Source organism: Urocitellus parryii, chromosome 1, assembly GCF_045843805.1.
Source record: "Urocitellus parryii isolate mUroPar1 chromosome 1, mUroPar1.hap1, whole genome shotgun sequence".
Taxonomy (NCBI): domain Eukaryota; kingdom Metazoa; phylum Chordata; class Mammalia; order Rodentia; family Sciuridae; genus Urocitellus; species Urocitellus parryii.
The window spans coordinates 127,348,423-127,376,391 of record NC_135531.1 but is presented as its reverse complement, the minus strand read 5'-3'; the positions used below and the strand labels follow the sequence as shown (position 1 = coordinate 127,376,391).

The following is a 27,969-nucleotide window of genomic DNA, read 5'->3' as shown; positions in this document are numbered from 1 at the left end:
ATATATAGTTGCCAATATTCAAAATCTAGCTCTCACATAAAATCTGAACTTCTAGATACTGTCGATAAACTGGCAGATCTGGCTGCACTGCCTGGCATTCCCACACGGCAGCCCTTGGCTCAGGCCAAAGGGTGGCTACCCCCAGACGGCTCCCATCAGCAATTGCCATCCGCCACTGTACTCTTGCTCGCTTGTATCCATGGAAACTGAGGATGGACTGAAAGGGCTTCATGGTTCAAAAGAAGTGGGAGAGAGTACATTTCCTTGTGAAGTGAGAGGTACTCAGTGTTAAAATGCCAGAGATGTCTAGGCTGAAAGAAAGCCACTTCCCACTTGCTTTACTCCTGATACTACCTGCCCAGGCCTTGCTTCCGTGCTCTGTCTAGGTATCAATTATCAGCATTAACGTTGAGTGCCCAAAACCTGTCCTAAATTCATTCCTGAATTGAATCCAAGGCGAATCTAGACTTGAATCTTCAGGTGCTTGTAGATTTGTCTCTTAAATGTCCCACAGGTAACTAATTCAGTCACTCAACAAACATTTATTGGGCATCCACTATATACCAAGCACTGTTCTAGCCTCTGGCAGAACATCATGAAAATAAAACACAGAGCCCTGCATTCATTCTCCAAGGGTCCCATACAGAACACAACAGAGAACCTTTTCTTAAAGAGGATCGTCCCAAGGATTTTGGGTGTGTGGTGCTGGAAATCAAATCCAGGGTCTTGTGCATGATAAGGAAGTGCTCTACCATATCCAGAGCCCAAGGACATGTTGAAGAGGCCACGGATATGCTGAAGTCCTCATGCCAGAGAGCACCAAAGAACCAGTGACCATGAGCACAGTGAGTTGTCGCACTCTCCTAGTATGAGTCTTCTCTTCATTCAGTCCCTCTCCAGTCCATGCTTGGGACAGGAAAGATGAAGGCATCAATGGGAAGCAAGAAGCCCCAGGGAATGATGGGCCACCAACAAAACCTCCAATCCTTGAGATACCAGACTGGGACCAAGTGGCAGCTGGTTTCGGGCCTGGCTTGTGACTAGAGGTTATGTGACCTTTGCTAGGTCTCCTAACCTTTCTAACCTCATCTGGAAAAGGAGTAAGTAACTGCAGGTACCTCCTAGGGTTGGTGGGGAGATTGTGGGGATGATGTAAACAACATACAGTATATACTGGATGCCTATACTAGCTTTGGTCCTCTTCTTCCTGTCCCTTGTTCCCTGGGCTCTCACTTTGGACTCCCTGGGTCCAGTCACTGGGTCCCATCTCTGCCACTCTCTTCCCCTGGCCTTTGCCCTCTGATCCTTGTCCCAACCTTCCTCTAGTTTCCTTCCTCCTTCTCACTAACATCGGGGCCTCTTTCAAGAACACAAATCCAAACTGGTTCCTTCACTATCTCAAACTCTTTGTCCTGCCTTTTCCTTTCCTAAAGAGAGCTCCAGCACCTGAGCCTGGCACTTGTGGCCTCCCAGGACCTGGGGATGTGGTTCTCAGCCCCACTGTTTCAGTTCTTAGGCATATAGATGGTGGGTGGCACCTGTGGGGACTCATACTGGCTGTCAGTGTCTTTCACACCCCATCTCTGTAGATCTGCCCCTATTTCCTCTACTCTCACCTCCATGCCAGGCCAGACCAGTGGCTCCCCTCACATTTAGAGGCAGTAACCATATGCCTTCCATATCCCCAACTCCAAGAAAACTATCTTAACTGGTACCCTGCTAAATGCCTCAAGTCCCACCGTTACTGAAGCACAGGGAAAGGCACAGAGCACACAGCTGGATACAGGTTTATTGTGGCACTGGAGGTGAACAGGGGCTGGTGTGGCCAGCACCGGTAATGTGATGGTGGTGGAGGAAGTGTGTATGGGGGGTAAGTGAAGAGGTTGGGACAGGGTCCAGGGAACCCCAGGCTCTGGCCAGGAGTTGGGGTTGGGGCAACCATTGCCAGCCCTACCCAGAAATGTTGGGGGCAATGACTCCAGACTTCTCACTCTTTAGGCTGAGCGAGTCCTGGGCTTACACATGGGAGAAGGCATGACTCTTGCAAAGGGGCTTGTCCTTCTTGGAGTAGAAGGTCTTTCCTTCCAGGTTGATCTGACATATCTGGGGACAGGAAAGGTCTAGTTACATGGGGTCATAGGTAGCTGGAAAGGCCCTTTGCCAATCTCTCATGCATCCCACAGGTAGGATATAGGAATGGGGCTAGAGAAGAACAGAGGGTGGCAGGGGTGGGGGCTCTCACCGCACAAACGAAGCATGTGTCATGCCAGCTGAAGCCCAGAGCCTCTAGGAAGCGGTCCCCAGCATCAATCTTGAAGTCACATCCACGGCATTTGGTGCCAAACATCTTCTCGTAGTCTAGGGATGGAGGCAGAGAAAAAAAGGGGCCTGGATTCCTGTCTGCCCCACGCTTTGCCCGCCCTTGCCTTCCACGGGCAACCCCATACCTCGCTCGCAGTAGGGTGCCCCTTCCTCCATGTAGAAGGCCCTGTTGCGGATAGGCGTCTTGCAGGCAGCACAGGTGAAGCAATGCACATGCCAGGTCATCTTCAGGGCATGCATGATCTCCTGAGAGGGGGCCACAGTCATTTCATCAGGCTCAGCCCTTTCCAGAACACAGGACGCAGGAAGGCTGGACTTGGGCTAGAGTCTTTCTCCTGCTAAGTTTTACATCCACTCACCCAGGACCCTCATTACTCCATCACCCACCCCACGTTTCCACATGCATGTCCACTAGGCCCTCAGATTCACCATGTGCAAAACTCAGCACCCAACTCTGCACCACAAACCTGCTCCTCCCACAATTTTTAGTAATTCCATTCTTTTATCTGCTCTAGCCAAATTCCTTCCCTTGTCCTCTCACACTCTCACACTGACCCCAATACATTGGACTCTTGCCTGCCACTAACATGACATGCCAGGCACACCAATGTCCTGGGTTATACACTGGCTGTCCCCTTTGCCCGGATTTCTCCATCCCAGATATCTCAAGATCCCCCTGCTCCTCACCTCCTTCGTTTCTACATAAACGTCACCTGCTCCATGTGGTCCGCGCTAGTCACTCCAACTCACCTTCTCTATGTCATGCTTCCGGTACCTTTTACTTTCCCCTTTCCTTTTTTCTGTATCTAACAGATAACATTTTTACTGTCTATTACTGTTTTTCTCTCCCCCATTCTCCTAGCTAAATCGTGGGCCAGGAGGACATGAAGCATTAACTGCTCTATTAACTAATCTATCCCAACAGTGCCTGGCCTGTAGTGGGTCCTCACCAATCAGGGTGAGTTGAGTTAACTAGGCTCTACTGGAGGTGGGAAGAAGCAGGCTCACAGTACAGGCTCTCCCTCAGGCTAAGCTGTTTTCCCCAGAACCCTCAAGCCAACCAGGGACAGTGGCATTCAGATCTGGAGTAGGCAGAGGGCAACATGGCCAATACCTTTACCTTCTCTGGAGATGCAGTTGTTTCCCTCATGAATTGGAAACCTAACCCTAGACTTGTAGGGCTGGTGTGAAAATGACCCCACGCTTGAAGCAAGGGGTCCAGATTGAATCTCTCAAGGGCCGGGCGGGGGACTGTGTTATGGGGGACTACCTGCTCTGCTTCTGGAGGCAGTGTGGATAGGTTCACTCAGGAATGCCCAGATGGCTCAGGTTGAAACCTAAGTGTGAAAGTAAAATCTCCTTTTTCATTTTTGTCCTGCAGTGCTGGGGATGGAACCCAGAGTCTCACTCACGCTAGGCAAGTGAGCTACATCCCCTGCCTTTAAAAATTTTATTTTAAAATAGGGTCTCACTAAATTGTCCAGGCTGGCTTGGAACTAGTGGTCCTCCTGTCTCAGCCTCCCAAGTAACTGGGATAAAAGGAATGTGCCACTAAGCCCAGTTTCAGCTTGATTTTTAAATGATAACCATTGACTTAGAAATGAAAGGATGGCCAAGGAAGAAATAATTATGGGTGACACCTAGCTCTTGATGGCTCATTTGTACCCTTTACAACACCTGTATCATATTTTGTGTTAATTTTTCTTTTCTTTTTTTTTTTTTTTTGGCATTGAAGATTGAACCCAGGGGCACTCAAACACTGAGCTACATCCCCAGGCTTTTTAATTTTTTGAGATAGCAATTTTTTATATAATGATTTTTTCCTTTTCCTTGTTTTAATTCTTTTTCTCTCAAACTTGTGATTCTCCTGCTTCAGCCTCCCCAGTTGCTGGGATTATAGGCATGCGCCATTGTACTCAGTTTCATGTAAATCTTGAAACCATACTGGTCAGGAGTTACTGCCACCCCTTTAGTGAGGCTCAGAGAAAGAAACTGGCTCCTGTTCACATGGCCAATAGAGGGCAGAAATGGGTTTTATGCCCATGTTTGGCTGACTCCAAAACTGGCCTTTCCCACAGAGTGATGCTGCCCCCTCTAAGTTAACAAACAGGCCAAAGTGAAGGAACTTACGCCTCCAACTAGTGGAGGGGGGCACCCACAGGGGCTGACTGCAAGGGCTAGTGCCCAGAGCTGGGAGCGGGGTTTCTGCCTGTATGTAGAGCCACCTGTGGGCCAGTTCTCAACTTGTGTGTCTCCCGATTAGGGCATGCTACATCTGTCTCCCTAGTGTCTGGCATTCCTTTTGTCTTGGTCTAGACCCTAGCAGCACCCAGTTCCCTGGCTTTAGCTCAACCTCCAACCCTGCCCCAGAAGACGCTTTTGAGGAACATCTGACCTCATCAGCCCCAGCTCCATATCCTAACCCAACCCCACCTACCTCTTCTGCCTATCTCACGCCCTTCTCAGGTGTGGCCTTATGACACAGCTGTTCCCTCTGCTTGTATATTTTCTCAAATGAATTCCTACTCATGGTCAAGTTCCACTTAGAGGCCACTTCTTTCTTGTTCAAGTGTTTACTGACAACCTCCTATATACAGTGCACAGGGCTTGATGTAAACATTCCTGTTCTCAGCCAGTGGAGTTCACACCCAGGGAAATAAGAGGAGACAAAATGACTGGAGTATAGTGAGCAAACTGGGGAGCCTGATCTGTGGGGAGGGTAGGTGTCAGGAAAGATGTTCCCAAGGGAAAGTGATTGTTGAGTTCTAAATGAAGGAAGGAGAGAGGTAAAAAAGGGCTGTAAGAGTGTACAAAGGCCCTGTGGTGGAAGGAACAGAATTCACTGTCAAAATGAAGAGGTTAGAGTGGCTAAAGCATGAATAAGGGATTGGTGGGAGTGGCACAGGGGTCTTCAGAGTATACCTAGAATGGCCAGGTCTCTACTATCTCCCCGTAATCCCCAGAGCTTCTGGCCAATTCTGTGGCACAAAGTAAGTGGCAAGGAGAATTTTCAAGGAACCACTGAGCAGTAAGAACATCTATTGGAATACCTGCCAGGTTGGTGAGGTCAGACTCCTGCCCTGGGGAGAGTGAGGCAAGAGTCCTCATGGCCTTGGTACCTGAATTTAGTGGGCTTGAAGTTAATGCCTTGAGCTATCTAATACATTTCTTTTCTCTTTTTTAATTTGCTTACGCCTTTTTGGGGGGCTCAGCAGGGATGCTGGGGATTGGACTCAGAGGCACTTGACTACTGAGCCACATCCCCAGCCCTAATTTGTATTTTATTTAGAAACAGTCTCACTGGGTGCTTAGTACCTCGCTTTTGCTGAGGCTGGCTTTGAAATCATGATCCTCCTGCCTCAGCCTACCAAGCTGCTGGGATTACAGGCATGTGCCACTGCTCCCGGCTGCTTAAGCCTTTTTGAACAGAATTATGATCTTTGGTTGTGAAGATCCTGGATGATATAAAGTGAGGCCAATAGAGCAACCCATTTATTAGGCTGGTTTTTTTGTTTATTTGTTTGTTTTTTGCCTGATTTGTTTTCTGTGGTGCTGGAGATTGAACCCTGGGCCTTACATGGTAGGCAAGTGCTGTACCATTGAGCTACACCTCTACCCCTACTAGGCTGTTTAAGATCCAAAGGGCTCATGCAGAGAGAGCTACAGGCTAGGCAGTGCTCCATACTCCTCAACGCTGACATGTTCAGGATTTGCCTTCCCACCTGCCATCCCTCTGCCAGCCTCACTCACGCCTGTGATCTTCTTCTTGCACTTGGCACAGCTGGGGGCGTAGCGCACATCATAGCAGGGAGGGCAAAAGATAGCCCCCTTCTCCTCAAAGAAGCCGCCTTCCTCCAGGACCTTCCCACACTGGCTGCACACAAACTCCTCAGGGTGATAAGCGTGGCCCAGTGCCACCAGGTAGCGGCCCCTATAGGGAGGTAGGGCAGTGAAAGGGAATGAGTTGGGAGCTCCAAGTGGGCTTATTTAGCACCTAGTAGGATATTTTAGATGAGGAAGTTCATTCTAATTTTTCCCCCCCTAAAAAAAGCAGAATATATGGGCTGGGTTGTGGCTCAGTGGTAGAGTGCTTGCCTGGCATGTGTGAGGCACAGGGTTCTCAACACTGCATATAAATAAAGGTCCATCAAATGAATAACAACAACAAAAAGCAGAGTACAGATTTAGGAAGTGACTAGTCCAAGCTGTTTTCCCCAGAACCCTCAAGTGAAAGTGATGAAGACTGAAGAGAGATAGCTTTGTCATGTTGCATAGAATTGATGACACAAGAGTCAGTTTGAAGCTAGGAGAATGGTGGGAGCTGATGACTTGAGTTTAATGAGACACACCTAAGGGACTGGTGCCCTAGCGGACAGGAAGCCCTGCATGCTGATAAACACTTGAAAGATCCCATGGCCTGCCCTGTCCTGCTTGCCTGTTCCAACTTGGGGAGGGGCATGCAGGTCTTAGATAAATAGGGGTCTAAGAAAGAGGGGGATCCCTAGAGGTGGTGATGCACGCCTGTAATCCCAGTGGCTCTAGAGGCTGAGACAGGCGAATCACGAGTTCAAAGCAACTGTGAGGCACTAAGCAACTCAGTGAGACTCTGTCTCTAAATAAAATACAAAATATGGCTGGGAATGTGGCTCAGTGAATGAGTGCCCCTGAGTTCAATCCCCGTACAAAAAAAAAAAAAAAAAGGAAGGAGCAGGGTACTTTGCAAATCTGCCTAAGAGCTGATGGGAGGCAAAAGCAGGGCAGGGCTGGAGATGAGAACTAGGAAGGTTCTAGAGTCTGGCACACTGATTCTGAGGTGATATGTTACTCTGCTGGCCCCAGGGAGCAGTGCAAAGAGGGAGGGGCCTCTGACCTGTCCACTCTGAGAGCAGAGGCTTAACAGAAAGAGCAGAAAGAGAGAGAGAGAGATGCAGATGGGCTGGGAGAGGACAGCCCCTTCTTTGCCCAGAGTACAGCTTCAAGATGTCACTTGACTTTCTTCATTTCAACAGGGCAAATATTGCTAGAGATTGGCATGAGTGGGGTGGTAGGGTGGAGTAGGTGGTATAGGATTCAGAATCTAAGGACCTGGGCCAGGTCCCTACCCCAGCTTCCACTGGGAACTGAATCCTTATTCTCCCTCAGTAGCAGCTTAGAAGTAGGTGAATAGTCAGACCAGGTCTAGGCTAGGGTAGGAAGGAAATAGGGTCACCCACCGGATGACCTTGTGGCACTGGTGGCACACAGGAGTCTTGCCGTTGTTGCTGCCCCCTCCTGGGCCTCCTCCAGCAGCAGCCTGTACAATGGAGGTGCGGTTCTGCAGAGGGGTGGGTGTGGCTGGCTGGCTGTGCCGGGTCAGCACGGTGCTTGTTTTGTCCGGGGCATAGCGCTCGGCAAATGCAGGGTCCACAGCCCAGGGTGGGCGGCTGCTGGGGCTGGGGGTGGTAGGGCCTGCCAAGGCCAAGGAAAATGGCTCCAGAGGGGTGCCCAGGGATCCCAAAGAGTAGAGGGTGGAGCCTGGGGCAGCTCAGAGGAGCCTACCACCACCACATCCCTGGAGGCTTCCCACCCTTCACGAGGCCCAAGCCCGCTCTCTCACCAGGCCAGGGTTCCTGGGCTGTAGTTGAGGCTGGGACTGGGGCTTCTGTCCTGGACACCTGGCTGCAAGATCTGCCATTCAAGGCACTGAATGGCTGAAGCATCTGGCATGTCCCACCCCCCAGTTTAGTCCTGCTGGCCCCTGGGAGATGCCCTGGGTACATGAGAGCTGCTGAGCTGGACTCCAGGTCCCTCTAGAGTAGGGATGGGGAGGGTTGCTTTTTTAGCTAGGTCCCAGCTATCTGGTCTGTCATGTAGCGCTGGGAGGTGAAGCAGAGCTCCTGCTCCTTAGGGTAACTCTTGGGCTCCCCTTACCCCAGAGAGCCTACTTTGTTGGCGGGATAAAGCCCCCTCTTTGCCAGGTACCCCCTCCCACTATGGCAGTGTGGCAGGGCCCACACTGAGCCTGAACCATCTAACACTGCCGTACCTAAAATGCAAACCAGGCCGATAGAGAGAAGACAGAGGCAGAGAAAGCAGGCCTGAGAATGTTTATTTCCATGCCCAAGGCAGTGCAGACCGGCAGACAGCAGTACCACAGGGCAAAAGAGGGAAGGCAGTGTCAGATGAAGTCAGGCCCTGTGCCAGGCCGGCTTCTGGGGCCAGGCCCGCAGAAGGCTCAGGCCAGGGGCAGGATAGGGGTGGGTAAGGTAAGCAAAAGCTGGAGGCACAAAGGGAGTGCCTTGGGCAAGAGGAACAGAGAAAGAGGCAGAGGGCAGCCGGCCGGAGAGGGTGGGCTACGACTGCACGTTGAGCACGTGGGCAGAGCGCTGGTGGTGCCAGTCCCGGAGGCGGGTGTAGCGTGGGCTCTGTAGCTCCAGGACATACTTTTCCCTGAGGGGCAGAGAAAGGAGGAAGTGAAAGGAAGGAGAGATGGAAGGGAAGCAGGGAGGGAGGATGGAAGGAAGGAAAGAAGAAAAGGAGAATGGAGAGCCCGGCTGGGGAGGTCCAGGGCAGACACAGGGGTGGTGCTGGGATGGAAGAGGTGGGAAGTGGGAGACAGGCTGGTGCCTGGATTTTACCTCGACTTCTTCAGGTGCTCCTCATCCGGGTCTTGCACTGAGAGGGCAGAGGCAGGCATTGACAGAGAGAAATGAGGGCCAACCCAGCCTTAATCCTTGGCAGAGGGTCAGGCCTGGGCTGGGGCCAGGAGAGTCTACCCTGCCCTGGGATGGCACTTACTGAACTCGGTGCCCGTGAGGTGGGCAAGGATGCGGAAGGAGCGGGACTGGCCTGTCCCTGGCCTTGGCCGCCAGTCCTCGGTGTTCTCCATCAGCCGCTGCTTGCTGGCATCGGGGACCAGCGGTCGGAGCGGCTGTCTGTGGGAAGGGTGTGGCTCAGAACCTCACAATGGGGATGGGTAGTAGGGGCAGGCCCTCCCAGAATTTGGTATAAATGGGTCACCGTGATGGGAGAGAGAGGGAGAAGGGTAAGGCTAAGGGCCCTGCTGGGTGGGTGGGTGAGTGAGAGAGGGGAGTAGGCCAGCCGGGGTGGGGAGGGACCACCGCCCAGAGTGACAAAAAGAAGGAAGAGAGGGACAGGCAGAGGGGGCTCACTGACTTGTCAGGGGTCTGCACCTGTGAAGGAAATAGATGGACAGATAAAGGGACAGACACAAAGGGAGGAAAAAAGATGGGGAAGGGTTGGAGGAGCTGGGGGCGAGGTGTCGCTGATTGAGGCTCAGTTGGCCCAACACCACACCCCAACCCAGGCCACCAGTGGGGGACAATGACTCTGTTCAGAGTCCCCCAGAAGGGCGGTGCCTGTAGCTCCCACCCCGGCCGCCAGGGGTCGCTGCCGCACGGTTCCCGCCCGGCTGGGGCGCAGTGCACACTGAGCAGCAGCAACGACAGTGGGTGTGGGGCCAACATAGGACTGGACAGTGTGGGCGGTGGGCGGGCAGGAACTGACGTACCCATTCTGCTGCGGGGCGCTGTCAGCAGGCGGGGGGGCCCCAAAGGGCCGAGCCGTCTTGTTGAGGGACGCACTGGGTGCAAAGGTGTACCGCGGGGGTTCCGCGGCAGGGGCCAGGGCCTGGGCGGAGACAGAGCCGAGCAGGGAGGGCGAGGGTGGGAGCCTGGGTGGGAATGGGGCGATTCCCCACCAAAGGGCAGTGGCAGCTCCTGCTCCACCCCACACATCTGGCTGAAGGCATCAGGGAGGGGGCGACTCAAATTTCAAGGGCCCCATTTGGGAGCTATAATCTCAGTCCACATGGGGCCAAGGAAGGACCAAGTGTGGGTGGGCACATAGCACAGGAGGCAGGCGGACAGACGGGCAGGCATGCGTGGTGCTGGGACCGTGCGGCAGCCCTGGATTCCACTCCCATTTCCCCAGACCTTGCTCATTCTGGCATCTGCCCCCTGCTCCCAGTTGGGACTGGGTGCCAAGGCTATGCCAGGGAAGGCAGGTCAGCTCAGGGGTCCATGCCCCTCCTGCCCAAAGCCCGGATTTCCCCCTGCCTACCTTCTGCGGTTTGCTCTGAACTGGCTGGGCCCTGGAGAAGAAGAGAAGGAAGTGACTGTGGGCCCAGCCAGAGGGTGCCCCTACCCACCAGCAGGCCACAGCGGTACCTGCTGAGACCCAGGCTGAGGCGTTCCCCACAGGCACGGATCTTGTTCTGGGCTTCAATGTGCGTGAGGCTTCCTGTGTTCTCGCCATCAATGCTCAGCACCCAGTCTCCCACAGCCACTCCGGCCTGAGAAGCTTTGCCTCCAGGAGTGAGCTGTGGACAGAGAAAGGGTCACAAAGGCCCAGGATTTCTCTCTCTCTCTCTCTTTTTGGTACTGGGGTTTGAACTCAGGGGTGCTTTACTACTGAGCTACATACCCCAGTCCTTTCTGAAACAGGTATGTTTTCCAGGCTGACCTTGAACTTGCAATCCTCCTGCCTCAACCTCAAGTTGCTGGGGTTACAGACATGTGACACTGCACCCAATGAGGCTCAGGACTGTGCAACCCAAACTGAGGCCAACAGTTGTCCATCCTGACTAGCCCCACTTCCAGTACCCAGAGGCCATTATAGTCAACATTTTTCTAGGCGGCTGCTGGATTCTAAAGCAACCTTGGAGGAGGTGGTGCTCATCCACTGCACAATTTCCTCCCTCACACTGCTCATTTAAGCACCTCCAGGACCCTCCTTCACAACCCAGACACTGCTATGATGTCAACAAACAGCCACCCTCAGGTTTTGATCAGTCTTTTGAGGCCCTTGCTGGCCTCCCTCTCAGGCTGTTCCACCTACCAGATATATCCCCTGGCTTGTGCTTGTGGCAGCTTCATCCCTGGCACCACTGAGTGTACTCACTGACCTCTTACACTATCACCCTATCCCAGGGCTTTCTGTAGGGTTATGTCTAGACTTGGAGTAGGTCTTGTCATCTCCAGTTTCCCTGTGAATGGTGCCTGAATGGTGCCAAAGGAGTTTCATAGCTTTAAAATGATGTCATTTCCATGCCCCCAACCCCTTGGGCTCTGAGTCAGAAATCCCGGGTTTGTGTTGTAAATGAGGGATACAGCAGGCTGGGAGAAATGGTAGCCACCAGCATTAGCTGTTTGGAAAGCAATGATCTTGGTCGAAGGAAAATGGAATGCATTGCTGAAGGGCTGAGAGTCTATTTATAAAGGCCTGAGAGTAGAGGGGCCACTTCCCAGGCCCCTGGCAGAGGTGACCCTGACAAACAAATTGAGTCCTTCCAGTCACAACACAGGCAGATGGCTGTCTATGGGTCTGAGCCCATGGGACTACCCAGCTATTTGGCAAGGGGCATGGCACTGCATTGAGCAGGCTTAATTTATACTTCACAGATGGTGGTGGGAATTGGGGGGTACAGGCTGCCAGAGGCCTCAAGAGGCTTCTCAGGTGGGTTGGTACATGAACTGCTGAGGCAAGCAGAGGGGAAATGAGAGGTTCCAGAGAGGTGCCAGGGGCAGAGGGCCAGATGCAGAGACTGCCAGCACTGGGACAAAAGGGAGAGCTAGGTTCAATGGCTCTATTTCATGCTTGCAAAGGTTAGAAGAACATGAAGATGATGGACCCTTCTTTACCTGCTAAATAATAATACTAAGAACTTGGAGCACACATTGACAGTGAATCCTCCAATACTCTGTGGAAGAATCCGAGAATATACCCATTTCTCACACAGACAAGGAGATTAAGCACCTTCAATCACCCAGCTATTAAGAGGCAGGGCCAGGATTTGACCCTGATTCTAAGGCTCCACCACTCTAGGCCACCTCTGCTGAGTGTGGGCACCCAACCGAGGGATCAACACACCTATAAAGGCTCCCTGATTCCCTGCCTCACCTTTAGTTCAACACAGTCCCTTACAATGGGTATGGGGAAGTAAAAACCTTCAGGGGAAGTGACTTACTTAAGGTCATGGTGAGTCAGGAGGGGAAACCTGGTTCAGTCACTCTCTAAGCACACAAGCTGGCTCCCAGGAGGCTATATAGGCTGAGTCTGAGGTGGGGGTCTTGGGGTGGACAGGAGCAGGTGGCTCCTGAAAAGGGGTGTGTGAGGAGGTAAAGGACTACTTCCTTCCCTGGAGGAAGGGAGGCAGAAGGAGGAGTAGGGGAATGGTCAGAAAGGTGGAGAAAGAAGTAAGAGAGAGCTCTGAGGTGGCTAGAAGGGGAAAGCAGGAGGAATTCAGGCTAGGAGCAGGAGGAGGCCTTAAGGATTAAGGAGGGGAAAAGCCAGGGGGCTGGACACTGTACCGGGGCGGGGGGTGAGTCAGCCTAAGGGCTCCAACGAGAAGCCCAACCCCCCAGTCCCAGACGTTACCTCATCTCCCAGGCCTGGGCCCACAGCCAGCCCTAGCCCGTCCCTCTTCCCTCTACTCTGGGGTCAGGGGAGGGATAGGGGGCTGGCCCAGCTCAGAAAAGACCACCCCACCCGGCCACCCATCAGGGCCTAAATCCAACTTCAGAGCTGGGCTCAGCTGGTGGCCCCACCCACATGCTAAGGCTGCTGACAAGGGAGCCCAGACCCAGAGTGCCCCCAACAGGACACATATAAAAGGTCATCATCAATGAAGAAACTGAGGCTGAGACAAGCCACATTGGCCAGCACTTTCCCCAGGGAAAGGAAGGGGAATGGAATATAGAATAGGCTTAAAGATTGTGTAGGGGACTATTTTTGTGTGGTAGGAGGACCACTGCCCTTAGATATCCTGCTGACGGGGCATTTTCCAGAACACATAGAAGGATTCCTGGAAAGAACACTGCTTGCCCAGACCACCAAGCCCAACTCCCACTGACAGACTCTTGCCTTGGGGCCCCTGTTAGGCTGGGCAGTGCCTCCACAAACCTCTGGCCCCTGCCAGGCTGGGCTTGCCCTGGGCTTCCTGCCAATAGCTGCCTGCCCACAGGGGGCTGGGTGGGCCTCTTTGGGCAGGCGGATGTGGGGGCAGGAAGTTCCCACCCCCTTCTGACCCCCAGGCCACAATCAGAGACACCAAGTCCAAAGGCTGGTCTCACCTACTCTGGGCAGGCAGTTTCTACCACAACTGGACCCCACTGCTGGCGCTGCCACCTGACAACCAGGTGAGGGGCCCACCAATGGAGTCCAGGGGTCCAGGTCTAGGCTAGCCCTTTTGGTCTCTGTAGACTCTAACCACTGTTGGCTATGCCAGCTGGGGATGCATTCTTGGGCTTATAAGGCAATCCCCCTGCCACAGGGAGGAGCCAGCCCCCAGCTCCGCCCCACCAGGGCAGACTCTAGGAATTAAGAGTCAGAACCCTAATAGCCCCCAACAGGGGCTATTAAGCCCAGTCTTACAATACCTCTGTTCAGGGTCAAGGGCTACCACAATCTGAATAGGACCACTTGATGGGGACATAGGCTGAGAAGAGTTGGAAAAGGTTGGGAAGAAACCTTTTCCTCTAGGCCACCAAGAGTGCTGGCCATCTTGCGCCTAAATTCAAAATTTGCTTTGCCATGGACTTGCAGAATGATCCCCCTGTGCCTTTCCAAGTAGTCTCATTTGGAAAAACAGCATGGCAACTGTTATTCCCTGATTGAAAGCAAACTTAAAATAAGATCCTATGGTCAAAGTGCTGTGCCTGAGGCCTGACTCCATGCAATACTCCCTTAGGTTCAGACACTCCCTGGAGACATCAGGTTCCCATTCTGCAAAGGAGGCCTCCTGTTTGCCCTCAGGTATGGACACAGGAGCTGGGTGGAATGCCATCAAGTTAGGCCAGTGCTAGAGAAGTTTAGGAATTCCTATTCCAGGATTCACCTAGTTGGGAGCCCTTATGGCAGGTGTCCACCATATTTCTGGACACCTCCTGGTCTTTTGAGCCCTGTTGTTCCTGTTCAGATTCCTCCCCTCCCATCACCCACTGAAGACCTAAGACCCACAGACTGCCCCCCCCCCCCCCCCGCATCCATTCCTCAACCCAGGCTCACCCGGGAGATAGAGAGGGGCACATTGAAGTCCTTGCCCCCTTGCAGCCGGAAGCCCCAAGGTGCTGGCCCCTCTAGCACCACCTTGAAGGAATCCATGGTGCCTGTTCCTGAGAAGAGAAGATCAGTGGCTAGCATTGCAGGAAGGCCAGCCCAGTGCTGGACACTAGCCTTGGACAGTTGCCAAGCACCAGGGGAAGACACTGGGCACACACAAGGCATGGGTGAGTAGGTATCCTATCAGATTTGTCAGGTAGACCTCACTTATAAACACAAGGGCAGACCCCCTCCGCCCAGGAACTGGGAGCCCTCATTTATGCTAGAGGTTCTTTCCATCCAGAGGTGAACTGTGAGACTAATTTGGCACGGCTTCTCCCCAAACCAGCCTGGAGCCTCGGATGGCGCGGTGGGGTGAGTCAGGGGCCACTCTCCTCTCCCCCGCCTCCAGATCCCGGCAGGCAGGCCGCGGCTGAAGCCTGCTCGGACTATATAAGGCATGTAAGCTGACACTGTGCGGAGAGCCAGCGGAGGGAGTACTTGGGGGCTCGGGACGCGAGGGGGAGGGGAGGAGAAGGAAAGGAGGCGGCTGGAGCAAGTCCTAGCCATACCGGACTGGTCCATGCTGCAGGGAGCCAACGCTGGACCCCTGGGAGAAGAAGAAGGGGGACGGGAGTGGTGCGCTGCCGGAGATCGGCGGCGGCTGGGATCCCAAAGCGTGGTCAGGAAAGGGATCTACCCTGGAAATCAGTGGGAGTGGTGCCGCCCACGCAGCACGGCTCCCACCACGACATGACTCAGTTTCCCCTTAGTCTCTCGCCTGGGCCCCACGATTTGGCCAAGTCCCGGCCGCAGAAAGCGGCGCAGGCGCCAATCCGCCCAGCGACAGCCGGCATCGCCTCAGGAAGGCGGGGGTAGGGGCAGAGGCAGGGGCCCCAGCTCGCCGGAGAAAGCACAGCTCTGGCCAAGAGCCCCAGTGCCCTCCGGAGCCCTTAGCAGGCTCCCGGGCCCTGTCTGGTCCAGCCCAAGACGCCCTGGGCGGTCACCTGTACCTGCTCTGCCCCGCCGGGGCGCTGGTAGGCGGCGGGCTCGGAACAGCAGCGATGCGATCTACCGCCGGCGCTCTGACCCCGCCTCCGCGGACGCCGTCCGCTTTGAGTCCGCGGGAGGGGGCGGAGCCCTGGTCCATGCCTTCCTCAGAGCCACGCCCCTGGGCGTTCCCCCGGCCGCTGGAACGCCCCACCCAATCACGAAGCCCCAACTTCCCTTGAGCTTGAGGGCTCTGCCCTTCCTAGTCCGCCTAAGTGGGGCGGGGCCCGAGCAGGGCCTGAGCTGCGGACGCCGAGACCCAGAGATTCTAATCCGTCGTCTCCTGTGTCTCGCCCAGCCCTGTGCGCCTCCCGCTGGCGGAGTGGTGGGAAAGCGGCATTTTGAAACCAGACAGACCTGGACTTTATCTCACCTTAGTTTTCTCCTCCGAAAAATGGAACAATAAAACTCTTTATTTCGGGGTGCCGTGAAGGTCGGGTATGGTAGGCTCAGTATCCGTGGCCCCAGAATTTCTAAATCCGAGAGACTCGAGGAGTGGGGCAGGTCGAGGTGGGGTAAGTTGAGGGGGCAAGAGGGTTTCAAGTTAGGTTTGAAGAGGCTGAGGGTGTGTAGCTCAGTGATAAAGTGCCTGGTTGGTATGTATGAGACCCTAGGTTCTTTCTCCAGTACCTACACCAACCAAACGTAGGTTTGCAGAACATTTCTGAAGCCAGAAAAATATCGCTGGAGTGAATGATGCTAGAAAGAACCCTTGGTCCATCTTGAGCCTGACAGAATGGTCTGGGCCCTCACTTCTATCGCTTCTGCTGGGTAGAGTCAACAGCCAGCAGCCCTGTGACTCAGCTTAATCCCAGCACTCTGTTGGAATGGTCCCTTTACACCCTACTCCAGAGCAGGCAGCACCTCCAGTGAGGGTAGAACGGGGCTGGAGACTCCAGTGGGGTTCTGCTCAGAGTCCCCACTTTGCCCCCAGCCTCAGCCAGGCGACTGTGGCTGGCCATGAGAAGATTGAATACAGGTGAGTATTTGGGTGACTGAGGAGGCATCTGTCTTCCTCTTGCTGAGAGACCCTATCTCTTCATCTGGGATGTTGTCCCTTGCTGTTCTTCCCTCTCTACCATTATCACATCTCCCTTTTTGCATCATTCCCCTTACTATCCAAATCTCTGTAGGCGTTGTCATCTTTGAAGACTTCCTTTATAGTTTATCTGCCTTCCTGTCTCTACTTCCTTTCCTCCTGTTCTATCTTGTCCACTTCAGTAAGCTCTTGTCCACACCAGTCCTCTAAGAGCTCTCAAGGTCTTCTGTAACTTTCATCAAATCCATGGTGGCTTTCAGATTTCATCCCACCTTACCTAGGAGCAGCACTGGTCCAGGGTGATCACTTTCTTTTCTGGAATCACCCTTTTCCCCTGGTTTCAAAGCTTCTCCTCTGCTGCTTCATTAACCTCTTATTTTCCATCTCCCTTAGCAATCGCTACACTCATTCCTTAAGTTCCGATGCTGTCCTATGACTTTCAAGTAACACTTATATGCCAAAGACTCCAAAGTTGCGTGGCCAACCCTGACCTCTCCCTGAGAATTGCAGACTCCAATACTTAATAGCCTGTCAAGATGACTACTGAGATATCTCAAACCATATGTCCCAATTCAAAACTGTAATTTTTCTCTAACCCCTTCCTCACCTGGCAGTGGCACCACCAATAATCCAACTAGTTCAGCAGAAACAAAATTATCCTTCCCTTCTTGTCTCTGCAAATTCTACCTTCAATATGTCTGCACATCTAATCACTGGAACCCAGTTGTAGCCACTGTTGCTTCAGACACTGTCATCTTGTGTTTGGACACCTTAACAGTCTCCTAGAAAGTCTCCCTTCTTTCACCCCATGATATCTTTATTTATTTGTTTATTATTTTAAAATTTTTTTTAGAATTTTTTTAATATTTATTTTTTAGTTATCAGCGGACACAACATCTTTGTTTTCATGTGGTGCTGAGGATCAAACCCGGGCCGCACGCATGCCAAGCGAACGCACTACCGCTTGAACCACATCCCCAGCCCCTGATGTCTTTATTTATATTTATTATGTTTTTGCAGTCCTGGGAATTGAACTCAGGGATTCATGCATGGTAGGCAAGCTTTACCACAGAGCTGCATCCTAGCCGCCCCCACTTTTTTTTATTCTGAGACAGGATTTTGCTAAGTTAGTTGCTCAGTGGCCATAAACTTTCGATCCTCAGCCTCCTGAATAACCGGGATGACAGGAATGCACCACTACACCCAACCCAAAGTGATATTTTTAAGGCAGAAATCACACCTCAGCTTTTAGCTTTCCAATGGAATCACACTGTACTTAAAATAAAACTAAAATTGTTATACCTACACAACACTAAGAAAGCAGGTCAACCCTCCCACTACTTTGCTCACTCTGGTGGAGCCACTCTGGCTTCCTTGCTGTTCCTCCAACATGCCAAGTATATTCCTGCACTTTCCTGGACCTTTGCACTTACTGTTCCCTCTGCTTAAATACTTTTCTCCAAATGTGTAAACAACAGTCTTTTCCACTGTGCTCTGCTCAGATATTTCCGCCTTTAAGGGACCTTCCCTAATTTTTTTTTACACAGATTTATTTTTTTGCATAGCACTTTCCACCCTCTCACATGATATTGTTTATCATCCTTTATTCCCATTAGAATGTCAATCCCATGGGAGCAGAGATTTGTCTCTCGTTCACCAGCATTTCCCTATTGCCTATACATGGTGAATGTGAATGAACAGATAAAAGAAGGAAAGAAGGATTGCAAAAGTGAAACAGCAAATGAGCAAGGAAGAAGTGGCAGCCTGGGTGGTGGTTCCTGGAAGTCTTACAGCAGAGAGGACCCTGAGGTCTCTTCCTTGGGTCAGGACCCTTGAGGTCTCTTCCAAGGTTCAGGCCTGGATGAAGTCGCATATCCTTCCCAGCACAGGCAGCCCTTGAGTAGGAACAGGAGCTGGACTAGGACACAGTGCCCCCTGCTGGGAAGAGCTGCAACTCCAAGACAAGGCTTCTAGAATCCTGGAGGTTTCCAAGGACTTTTCCTAAGTCTGGTTTGAAAATCACAGAAATTGCCAAGTAACAAAGAGGCTTAGATTTGTAATGAGGGAAAGGATGCCAGACTGGAGACCCAGAGTCCTGAGTTCCAGTTGTGGTCAGAGTCCTGAGTTCCAGTTGTGGTCATGACCTTTTCTGGGTAACTCGTGTGTTCTAGGATTTTCTCCTCCTCCTCCTCCTCCTCCTCCTCCTCCTCCTCCTCCTCCTCCTCCTCCCCTCCTCCTCCTCCTCCTCCTCCTCCTCCTCCTTCTCCCCCCCTCTCCTCCTCCTCCTCCTCCTCCTCCTCCCCTCCCCTCCCCCCTCCCCTCCCCCCTCCCCTCCCCCTCCCCCTCCCCCTCCTCCTCCTCCTCCTCCTCTCTTCTTTTTTTGGTAGTACTGGGGATTGAGCCCAGGGATGCTCTACCACTGTGCTATATCCCGACCCTTTTTATTTTTATTTGAGTGGGGACAGAGTCTCTCCTGAGTTGTTGGGATTATGGGTATGTGCCACCATGCCCAACTATCCTGGGATTTTCTAAGCTGCCAAGTCCTGGACTTAGATTTTATTTTTTATTTTTAATTGTTGATAGATCTTTATTTTTTTTATTTATACGTGGTGCTGAGAATCGAACCCAGTGCCTCGTACATGCCAGAAAAGTGTGTTACTGCTGAGCCCCAGCCCCAGCCCTGGATTTGTCACTGAAAGGAGGGGTCCCTGATATTGCCACAACTCTTGGCCTCACCTTGCTCCATGGCAGCCTGCTCAATCATGTGAAGCCTTTACCTGTCAGGAATTTTTCCATAAGTGACGCTAGATCTGCCTACACCTGGCTCCAACATCCTCCTGGGCTCTACCCTCTGTGGTTAAATCCACCCTGGGGCAGCACTGCATGCAGACCCCTTCCCCAAACTTCCCTTCACACATTAAATTTGGAAATGCCTTTTGTATTTTGGCAGTGCTGGGAATAGAACCCAGATTCTTATACATGGTAGGCAAGTGTTCTACCCTAGCTCTGAAGATGACTTTTAAACATCCAGATATCTAATGTGCAATTAGATTCTTAAATCTGGAGCTCAGGGGTGTGTACTGAAGATATATCTTTGGGAGTAATCTGCACTTAGGTGGCTTAAAATATGAAATCTACATTTCATGTATATGAAATCTATGCATGATTTACTGACTCAGGATAGTGGTTGTTGACCTAGGATTCATACCACAATCACCCAGAAATTGAAAAGCCAAATACTGAAGCCTAGATCCCATGTTGCCAGACTGATGAAGTCAGAGCCCCTGGGGATGAATGTAGGAATTTTTCAAAGGTTTCCAGGTGATGACATGTGTAGCCAAACTTGAGCTACACCTTGTCTGAGGCCAGACCCCCTGGGGAAGAACTCTAACAAAGAGGAGAACAAAGAGATCAGCTACATAGCTTAGTGGTGGAGAGTTGCCTAACAGGGTGCAAGATGGTACAGGGACCTGGGTTTGATCCCAGCACTGAAAAAAAAAAAAAAAAAAAAAAAAGGCTAGGAAGGAGAGACCATGAGATAGGAGGAGAAAAACTGAGTGAACAGAAGGTGTTTCAATAAGGTGTCAAGGGCTGGGGTTGTGGCTCAACAATAGAGCACTTGACTAGCATGTGGGAGGCACTGGGTTTCATTCTCAGCACCACATAAAAATAAATAAATAAAAAGGAAAGGGTGTTAAGCTAGGGATATAGCTCAGTGGTAGAGTGCTTGCCTAGTATGTGTGAAGTCTTGGGTTCAATCTCCAACACCACCACCAAAAGAACAATAAAAAAGCTATTGAATAAGCTGAGAAGCTGAGAGAGTCCGGGTACTTTTGTTTTGGGGAGCAAGATGGTTGGCAACTGTGGTAGGAACCGTGTAATGGAGTGGTGAGGAGAAAGGGAAATTGTAGTTAGTTAAGGAGAGAATGGGAGGTAAGAAAGTGGAAATGAGAGTAATCAACAACCCTTTTGAGGAGTTTCACTGTGAGGAGGAGCAAATGGGGAGGTGGCTAAAGGGGAATATGAGGTCAAGGGAAGATTTCTTTTTTTAATATTTATTTTTTAGTTGTAGATGGACACAGTACCTTTATTTTATTTATTTTTATGTGGTGCTAAGGATTGAACTCAGGACCTCGGACGTGCCAGGCGAGTACTCCACCACTGAGCCACAACCCCAGCCCAAGGGAAGATTATTTTTAAGTTATGAAATGATACACCATGTTTGCATGTGGCTGGAGATGATGATGATGGTGATGATGATGACGACGACGATGATGATGGCAATAATGATCTAATCATGGATGGCTCCAGAAGAGAAAGGGGAGCTGGGAGTGTAGCTCAGTCATAGAGTCACTGTCTAATGTATGAGGCTCTGGGCTCAGTCCCCAACTCTAAAGAGAGAGTAGGTGGGAAGGGGGAGAGACTAATTTAACGGAAGAGAAAGGTGACATCTTGGTGTGCCAGCCTTTGAGAAACTGAGAAAAGCTGGGGGCAGAGCACATGGCTGGGGACAGATACTTCTTCCACTGTAGGAACAGGAGAAGATGGATGCAGACGCTGGCCCCTTTGCTGGTGCAGTGGTGGACGACTGAAGGTGGTGGAAAGTTCACTTCTATTGATGGCTGTTGTCCCACTTCATCTGTGAAGTGGAAATGAGAGGGAATGGAGAGGAAAGGATTGAAGGTCTCAGGGAAGAGAAAAGCCGTCTATGTACAACACAGGATCTGAGGGCAGCCTCGAGAACCAGCAATAATATTGTGTCACAAGGCAGTCAGCCTGCTTATGTGAATTTCTCCAACTGTGGGCAGCTGCCAGAGAACAGGCACAGTAATAAGTTGGGTTCCCTTGAGGCTGGGGGCTTTGCCAGTCAAACAAGATGGAAGGAGACAAGAGAGTGAGAAATGACTCTGCGGGTGAAATTGAAAGGGGACAAGGATAGAAGGTAGACAGGGACCTTACCGATCATGAGAAAAGAATCCCTGTAGGTCATTGTGCCTGGAAAGGAAATATTGGCTATGCTAGAGGAAGTTAGCTGGAAGGAGGGAGAGGAGTGGCCAGAAGAGGATGCTTTTATTTTATTTATTTTTATGTGGTGCTGAGGATCGAACCCAGGGCCTGGACTCCCTCAGCTTTTCAGCTTATTCAACACCTTTTTAAAAATCTTTCTTTTGGTGGAAATAAGATTAGTGTGTTACTGTTTGAAGACAAGATCCGAGATGTGCCAAGGGCAGCTGAGATAGAATTGAAGTCAAGGGACAAAGAGGCCATATCCTTGGGATCACATTGTATGCATGGATGGTCCCAAGGTTGTCAGCAGGAGCAGCAGAGGAGAGAAGGAGAAAGCAGGGACTAAAGCCTTCTAGAAATGTGCTTATCTCTCTCTGGAATGTTGGCTCCTTGAGAACAGGACTAAAGCTGTGAACATGGCCTTGTCCCACAGTGTTCTGGTACAGTAAAATTCTGATGAATAAGTCTAATATGTAATTTTTTTTTTCAGTGCTGGCCCTGGGCTTTACACATGCTAGGCAAGAGTTCTACCACTGAACCATACCCTGGCCCACATGTATTTTAATCTTTTTTATAGAATTGTTTTTAGTTATGGATGGACACATACCTTTATAAATTTATTTTTATGTGGTGCTGAGGATCAAACCCAGTGCCTCACATGTGCTAGGTAAGTGCTTTACCATTGAGCTTCAAACCTAGCCCCTAATTTAGTCTTGATCCTTTACAGTTGAGGAAACTGAGGCCTGAAGTCCCCCAGAAGTATCTGTATATTGTTGCTGCAGGGAACAAGTGTTTGGGTGTGTATATCATTGAAATCCCTTCTATCTGCTCCTTACTATCCTCTGAACCCCACTCCCTCCTTCCCAGCTTGGGCATCTTGGTCTCCAATTTTGCCCCCTCAAGTGCAGTCTCCACATTGAGTCTGACCATGTCCCTCCCCTGATAATGAGACCCAGCTCACCACAGGGCACTCAAAGTACCTCTTGTCCACATCTTCCTCATCATCTCAGGCCCATGCATATCTGTCCTCAGCTTGGAAGGCCTGGGCTCACTATCCACCTGGTGGGCCCTGCCTGCCCCTCCAGTTCAAGGCAGAGGGCACCTCCCTCTTCAACAAGCTTCCTGTCTCCCTCCACCTGACTGTTCATGTCATTCCTACTGCACAAATGGAACCCAAACTATTGCCATCACATCCATTTGCTTCAGTGGATTTGAGCCCACTGGTAGCTGAAGTCAGGTCTAGGACATTTGTGTCCCTGGAGGACAGGACATTGGTGTTTGGTGCAATGAATGTGAGGGTCTTTATGTTCATGGGGACCCTCAAGTGCCACTGCCAGGGGCTGAAGTGAGGTGGTATGGAGCGTGGGCCACAGGCAAAACTGAGGGGTAGCTGGCACTTTATTGGTTAATCTGTACACTGTACACTGGGGGACACACAGGGCAGGGTGTGGATCCTTCCCAGGCTGCCTACTTTGCTCCTGCAAGCCAGAGTAGACAGGAGTTTGCCCACCCTCCTGTCCCAGGAGCACCTCTATCCTGCCGTCATTGCCCAGGTCTTCAGGGTCAGTCACAGTGAGTAGGACCCTTCCTCCGCTCTCGACCCAGCAGTGTCACCAGCTTGGCCTTGAAGCCTACCTGACTGCCAGAGCGGCTGGTGCCACCTGCCTCATCAAGCTCCAGCTCTAGCAGTCGCCGGTACTGAGCCTCAAGGTTGCTATCGTGGGTGGGGCCGGACCAGCTCAGGTCCTCGCTATTGTGATAGATGGGGCTGGCTACAGGGCTGTGGCCACCAGAAAGGCTCTCTTGGAGCTCAGGGCCCCCATTGGGCAGTCCAGGACTGGCCTCCAGCAGGCACACGTTCTCGTAGAGGTGCTCAATGGTGGCTGGGGGTCCACTGGCACGCTTGCACACCGAGGCGTAGAGATCGGACACTGGCTCCTCAGGCGCAGGGCCCAGTAGTAACGGTAGGCTTTGGGGCCCGGGATCGACCAAAGGTGCCCTTCTGCAGGTGGGCAGATCAGCCCCTGGTGACACCTCCTGAAGCTCCCCAGGGGGGTCCAAGGAGGGAAGGGAGGTGGCGCGAGGCAGGGGGCAAGGCCTGGCAACAGCCCGTTCTGGCAGCAGTTCCCGTTGGCGGGCGATGGCAGCAGCCACAGACCCACACATGTCAGGGGCACGTGGGCTGCTAAAGGCAAAGAGGCCCTCGCCTGAGTCACAGCGGCGGCCAGCCTCAAAGGAGAACACGCCCTAGACACAAGGACATGGGTAGGGGTCAGGGGCTGAGGGGTCAGCCTGCTGACCACCTACAGCCCTTCCCTGTAGGGACCTGCGGAAGTGGGGAAGCCACCCAGCACCTCACCTTGTCAGAGCCAAACTTGCGCAGGAAGTGGTAGGGCCAGCTGTAGAGGACCTGGGGGCTGGCAGTTCCCCTCAACTGGATGGTGTCTTGGCCCAGCACCAGGAGGTAGGGTCCCTTTAGCTGGCAGCGGACAGCAGCCTCAGTCCTCTGCACCACCACTGGAAACTCACTCGCTGTAGGCAGGCAGGAGGGTACCCTGTCAGTCCCCCAAAGATCCTGGGTGGGAGGGGCTGAAGTTGCCCCAGGGCCTCCCGTGACTCACCTCCCTGCCAGGAAGAGTAGATGGAATTTTCCTCCATGGGGACGAGGCCCCTCTTGGGCGACTCAGCTTCTCCTGGTCCTGAGGAGCACTCCCCTGTGCCCTGGGGAGTGGGCTCAAGTCAGAGGTTAGAGTCTACCTGCTTCTCTTCCCCACCCCTCCCAAGGGGTCCACACCCCTGGATTTTGCTACAAGTAAGGGCATCTGGGGCCCCAGGTGATAGTCCCAGTTGTGCCTGACTCTAGATACCCCTCTGAGGCTATTTCCCTACCTGTATGATAGGTGGCAGTCCCCACTGGGCTCTCTCTTGAGGGTGCTGAGCTGGGGAAGGGGGAGCTGTGCTTACAGGTGTCTGACAGCTATAAATCACTGTGCAAACAAGAGGATGTCCCCCATAGCCCCTGAGCTTGGCCTTGGATTTGATTGGCTTGTAGGTGTCTCTAATAGCTTGACAAGTAAGAGCCTCAGGGGCAGCACACAAGATTGAACCAACCAGTGGCTGTTGACCCTTCCTATCCCTCATCCCACATCCTGTTCTTTAGCAGGTCCTCATGTTCTTTTTGACTCTTGGCACTTCCACCATGACCACTTTGGCCCATGGGAGAATGGCCAGGGTCAAATGCAACTGCTTCCTCACTTGTCTGTTTAATCCTGTTCCTTTAAAAAAGGTAAAAATGTAACAAAATACATGGAATATAAAATTCCCATTTTAGCTATTTTAAAGCATACAATGCAGTGGTTTTTATTATATTTACAAGATTGTGCAGCCATCACCACTACCTAATTCCAGAACTTTTTCATCACCCCAAATGGAAACCCTTTACTCATTAGCAGTCACTCCCCATTTCTTTCTTTCAATCTACTTTCTGTACCATAGATTGGCCTAGTCTAGACCTCTCGTATAAATGGAATCATACAATATGTGGTCTTTGTGTCTGGCTTCTTTAATGTGTTCAATTCTCATTCCTGTTGTAGCATGTTATCAGAGCTTCATTTTTTATGGCTAAATAATATTCCATTATATGGATAGAACATGTTTTGTTTATTCATTCATCAGGGAATGGCCATTTGGGTTGTTTTTGGCAACTGTGAATAATACTGACAAGAACATCCATGTGTAAGTTTTGTTTGAATAGCTGTTTCAGTTCTCTTGGATATATATTGAGCAGTAGAGTTGCTGTGTCATATGATAACTTCATGACTGACTTTTTTTTTTGGTACCAGGAATTGAACTCAGGGGTGCTTAACCACTGAGCCACATCTCCAGTCCTTTTTATTTTTTATTTTGAGATTGTCTTGCTAAGTTGCTTAGGGTATAAGCTGCTGAGGCTGGCCTTGAACTTGAGATTCTTTAGCCTCCTGCATGTGTCACTCTGCCTGGCATCATGACTAACTTTTTGAGGAATCACCAGACATTTTGTTCTGGCCCATCAAGATCGGTTGAAAAAGCTAATCTTTACAAACATCAGTGTCTGGCTTAAACCCTCCAAAGGCTTCTCTGATTCAGACACAAATCCCAAATCCCACACATAGCCCAAAGTGGCTTCAGCTGGCTCCCAGGGAGCTTTCCGACCTCTCTACCTCCTGCACTCCTCCTGATCTCTACCTTCAGCCACACCAGTCTTCTCTCTGACCCTTTTGTGGTGAACACACCACTTTTTCTTGCCCGTGGACCTTTGCCCATACTGCCCCCTCATTCACAACACTCCTCATGTTACTGTATTTGCTTGGCCTTTCCTCTGGCCTTTGCCTGGTGGGCTTTTATTTGTTATTGAAGAATCAGGCCCACTGTCTCTTCAGAGAGGCCTTCCTTGACCATTCTGCCTAAAGTTCCTCCATTTATTCCACTTCCATCCCAGTATTTCATTTTCCTTCTCTGGGTTTCTGGGCTGTTTCCCAGCCTTGCAGTTGCTTGGCAATGCTTATCGAGTGACAGGATGTAAACTGAGAAAGGAGATAAGCAAGCACAGGGTGATGTGGTTCCCCACAAGCCGGCCTTTGGACTGCCCTACCCGCTCGCCCGCCCATCCTGTACTCACCGGGAAGGCCAGCTGGCAGATGGGGTTCATCCAGGACTGGCGGTGTTGTGCAGCCAGCAGGTGGCTTCGTTCAGTGGTAGTGAGCAGGAAAGCACCAGTGTCCCGGGGACAACTCTCACCATCAGCGGGCAGCACAGACACACAGTCAGCCAAGCGGATGATCCTCCTCTCCCCCCTCCGGCCAGGCCCTGCAGATCTGTCCCCTGCTGGCCCCAAGCCACCATCCCGAATGTCCCAGCTCTCTAGCCGAGCCACGCCTGATGGGCCTCCTGCATACAGCAGAGCCCACACTTTCCGCCAGGACTTCTGTGGGAGAGAGGGTTGGGGAAGAGACTCTTAGGTGGCAGATTCTTCCTACCACTCGGCTCAGCACAAGCTACTCAGCAACTACACCTGTCTACCCAGTCTCGCCTCTCCCTCCCATAAGTCTTCAGGTGCTAGGGAAGGAGACCTTGCCAGGGCTGGGCCAGGCAGGGGGAAAAGTCTGTATTTGGGTTCAGTCAGCCCTGGGTTCAAATCCACCATGCCCTTTCCTCTGACCTCCATAGCCCCAGTGTCCTCGTCTCTCAAGAGGCTGTGAGAATGTGAGGCTGGTCTTCTACTGGACTTCTCTATCTATAGAGTATCTAGTGTCTTGGGCACACTGCTGTTATGTTGGTTGCCCACCTGTCACCCCCCACCCCCACATATACACACAAAGAAAGAGAAAAAAGACATTGGGGTGAAGCTGGGAGGCCTGAGCCTCATGATGGCTAGGAAGGAAACATGCAAATAACTTCTAACAAAGGAAACAGACTACTTATCTGCCTGAGCAGCAGCTGCAGCTGAGTTGTGGGGTGTAGGGCCAGGCCCTCCGCAGAGCTGGGGCCCAGCCCTGACTGCAGGGCGTGGCTCTACCTCCAGGGGCTCCTTCAGCTCAGCCCCTGGCCCTTTCCATGGGTAACAGTTCACTATTAGATGGGTCAGAAGGCTGCTTGGCTCTGCCTTGCCTAGAGGTTTTGATTCTTAGACCCTTCCCTCATCTTGGTGACTCCATCTCTAAAATAAAACAGGGTTTCAAAAGCCTGTTCAACCTCAACCTTCTCAGGCAGACAACAGGACTTTATTCTGCTCCCCAATTCCTGGGTTCCAGCCACACACCATAGGGTATGTCTGTAATCCCAGTGACTCAGGAGGCTGAGGCAGGAGGATAGTTAATCTGAGGCCAGCCTCTGAAACTTAGTGAGACCCTATCTCAAAATAAAAATAAAATAAAAAAGGGCTAGGGGTGTAATTCAGTGGCAGAGTACCTCTGGGCTCAATTCCTAATGCTGCAAGAAAAAGAAATTCTGGGTTCCATCTTCCATCCTGACTCCCTTCCCAGTTTTCCCAGGTCCAGGTGGGTTATCCGGGGCTGGGGCAGAGGCCCCTTTCTCTGCCTACCGCTAGTCCTGGGCAGCAATCTGGCAGCCAGAGGTCCCCACCTTGCCAAACTTGATGTGCTGCTGGTAGAGAACGCCATCCTTGATGGGAGTCTCCACGGGCTCCATGGCCACGATTGGGCCCGAGGCCTTCTGTTCCGAAGACCTGAGGAGACTGGTGAAAGGCTGGAGGGGAACTCCTCACACTTCCCCTTCTGGCCACTTCCCCCTCCCTTGGTCCGGAGAGACAGCTGCGGGCGAGGGGGAGGGGAGTCGTCCTCAGTTAAGGGATTGAGGGGCAGTACATTCTTCTTCTTAGGGGTTCTGGCCAGCTCAAGGTGTCTATGTCTGCCTTCGAGAGCCTCAGGCCACCTGAGAGCAAGTGACCCCTATTGGCATTTGGGTCAGCTGGGTATGAGCAACTGACCACAGCCTGGCGGCCCTGAGTCATGAGC

General features: G+C 51.9%; 2 protein-coding genes across 3 annotated transcripts; both read right to left on the bottom strand.

The window, feature by feature from the left end:
* Positions 1-1,790: 1,790 nt before the first annotated feature.
* Positions 1,791-15,478, bottom strand: Pdlim7 (PDZ and LIM domain 7). 2 transcript variants are annotated; one of them, XM_026398162.2, is made up of 13 exons: positions 15,375-15,478; positions 14,329-14,435; positions 10,491-10,642; positions 10,384-10,414; positions 9,833-9,951; positions 9,100-9,236; positions 8,940-8,976; positions 7,919-7,980; positions 7,536-7,770; positions 6,073-6,253; positions 2,448-2,568; positions 2,243-2,358; positions 1,791-2,103 (listed from the first exon to the last, which is right to left on the bottom strand). In XM_026398162.2, the coding sequence occupies exons 2-13, from the start codon at positions 14,422-14,424 to the stop codon at positions 2,017-2,019; spliced, it is 1,374 nt and encodes a 457-aa protein (XP_026253947.1). In that variant the 5' UTR covers positions 14,425-14,435; positions 15,375-15,478; the 3' UTR covers positions 1,791-2,016. The 2 variants fall into 2 exon arrangements, with proteins under 2 accessions (XP_026253947.1, XP_026253946.1); XM_026398161.2 differs by lacking the exons at positions 1,791-2,103; positions 2,243-2,358; positions 2,448-2,568; ... (2 more) ...; positions 7,919-7,980; positions 9,833-9,951 and adding exons at positions 8,394-8,751; positions 9,478-9,494.
* Positions 15,479-22,992: 7,514 nt separating this feature from the next.
* On the bottom strand, positions 22,993-27,656 carry Dok3 (docking protein 3). Its single transcript, XM_026398235.2, has 5 exons — positions 27,578-27,656; positions 26,115-26,420; positions 24,079-24,178; positions 23,817-23,989; positions 22,993-23,704 (listed from the first exon to the last, which is right to left on the bottom strand). Exons 1-5 carry the CDS (start codon positions 27,641-27,643, stop codon positions 23,021-23,023), a joined length of 1,329 nt encoding a protein of 442 aa, XP_026254020.1. The 5' UTR covers positions 27,644-27,656; the 3' UTR covers positions 22,993-23,020.
* Between the last annotated feature and the right edge of the window lie 313 nt (positions 27,657-27,969).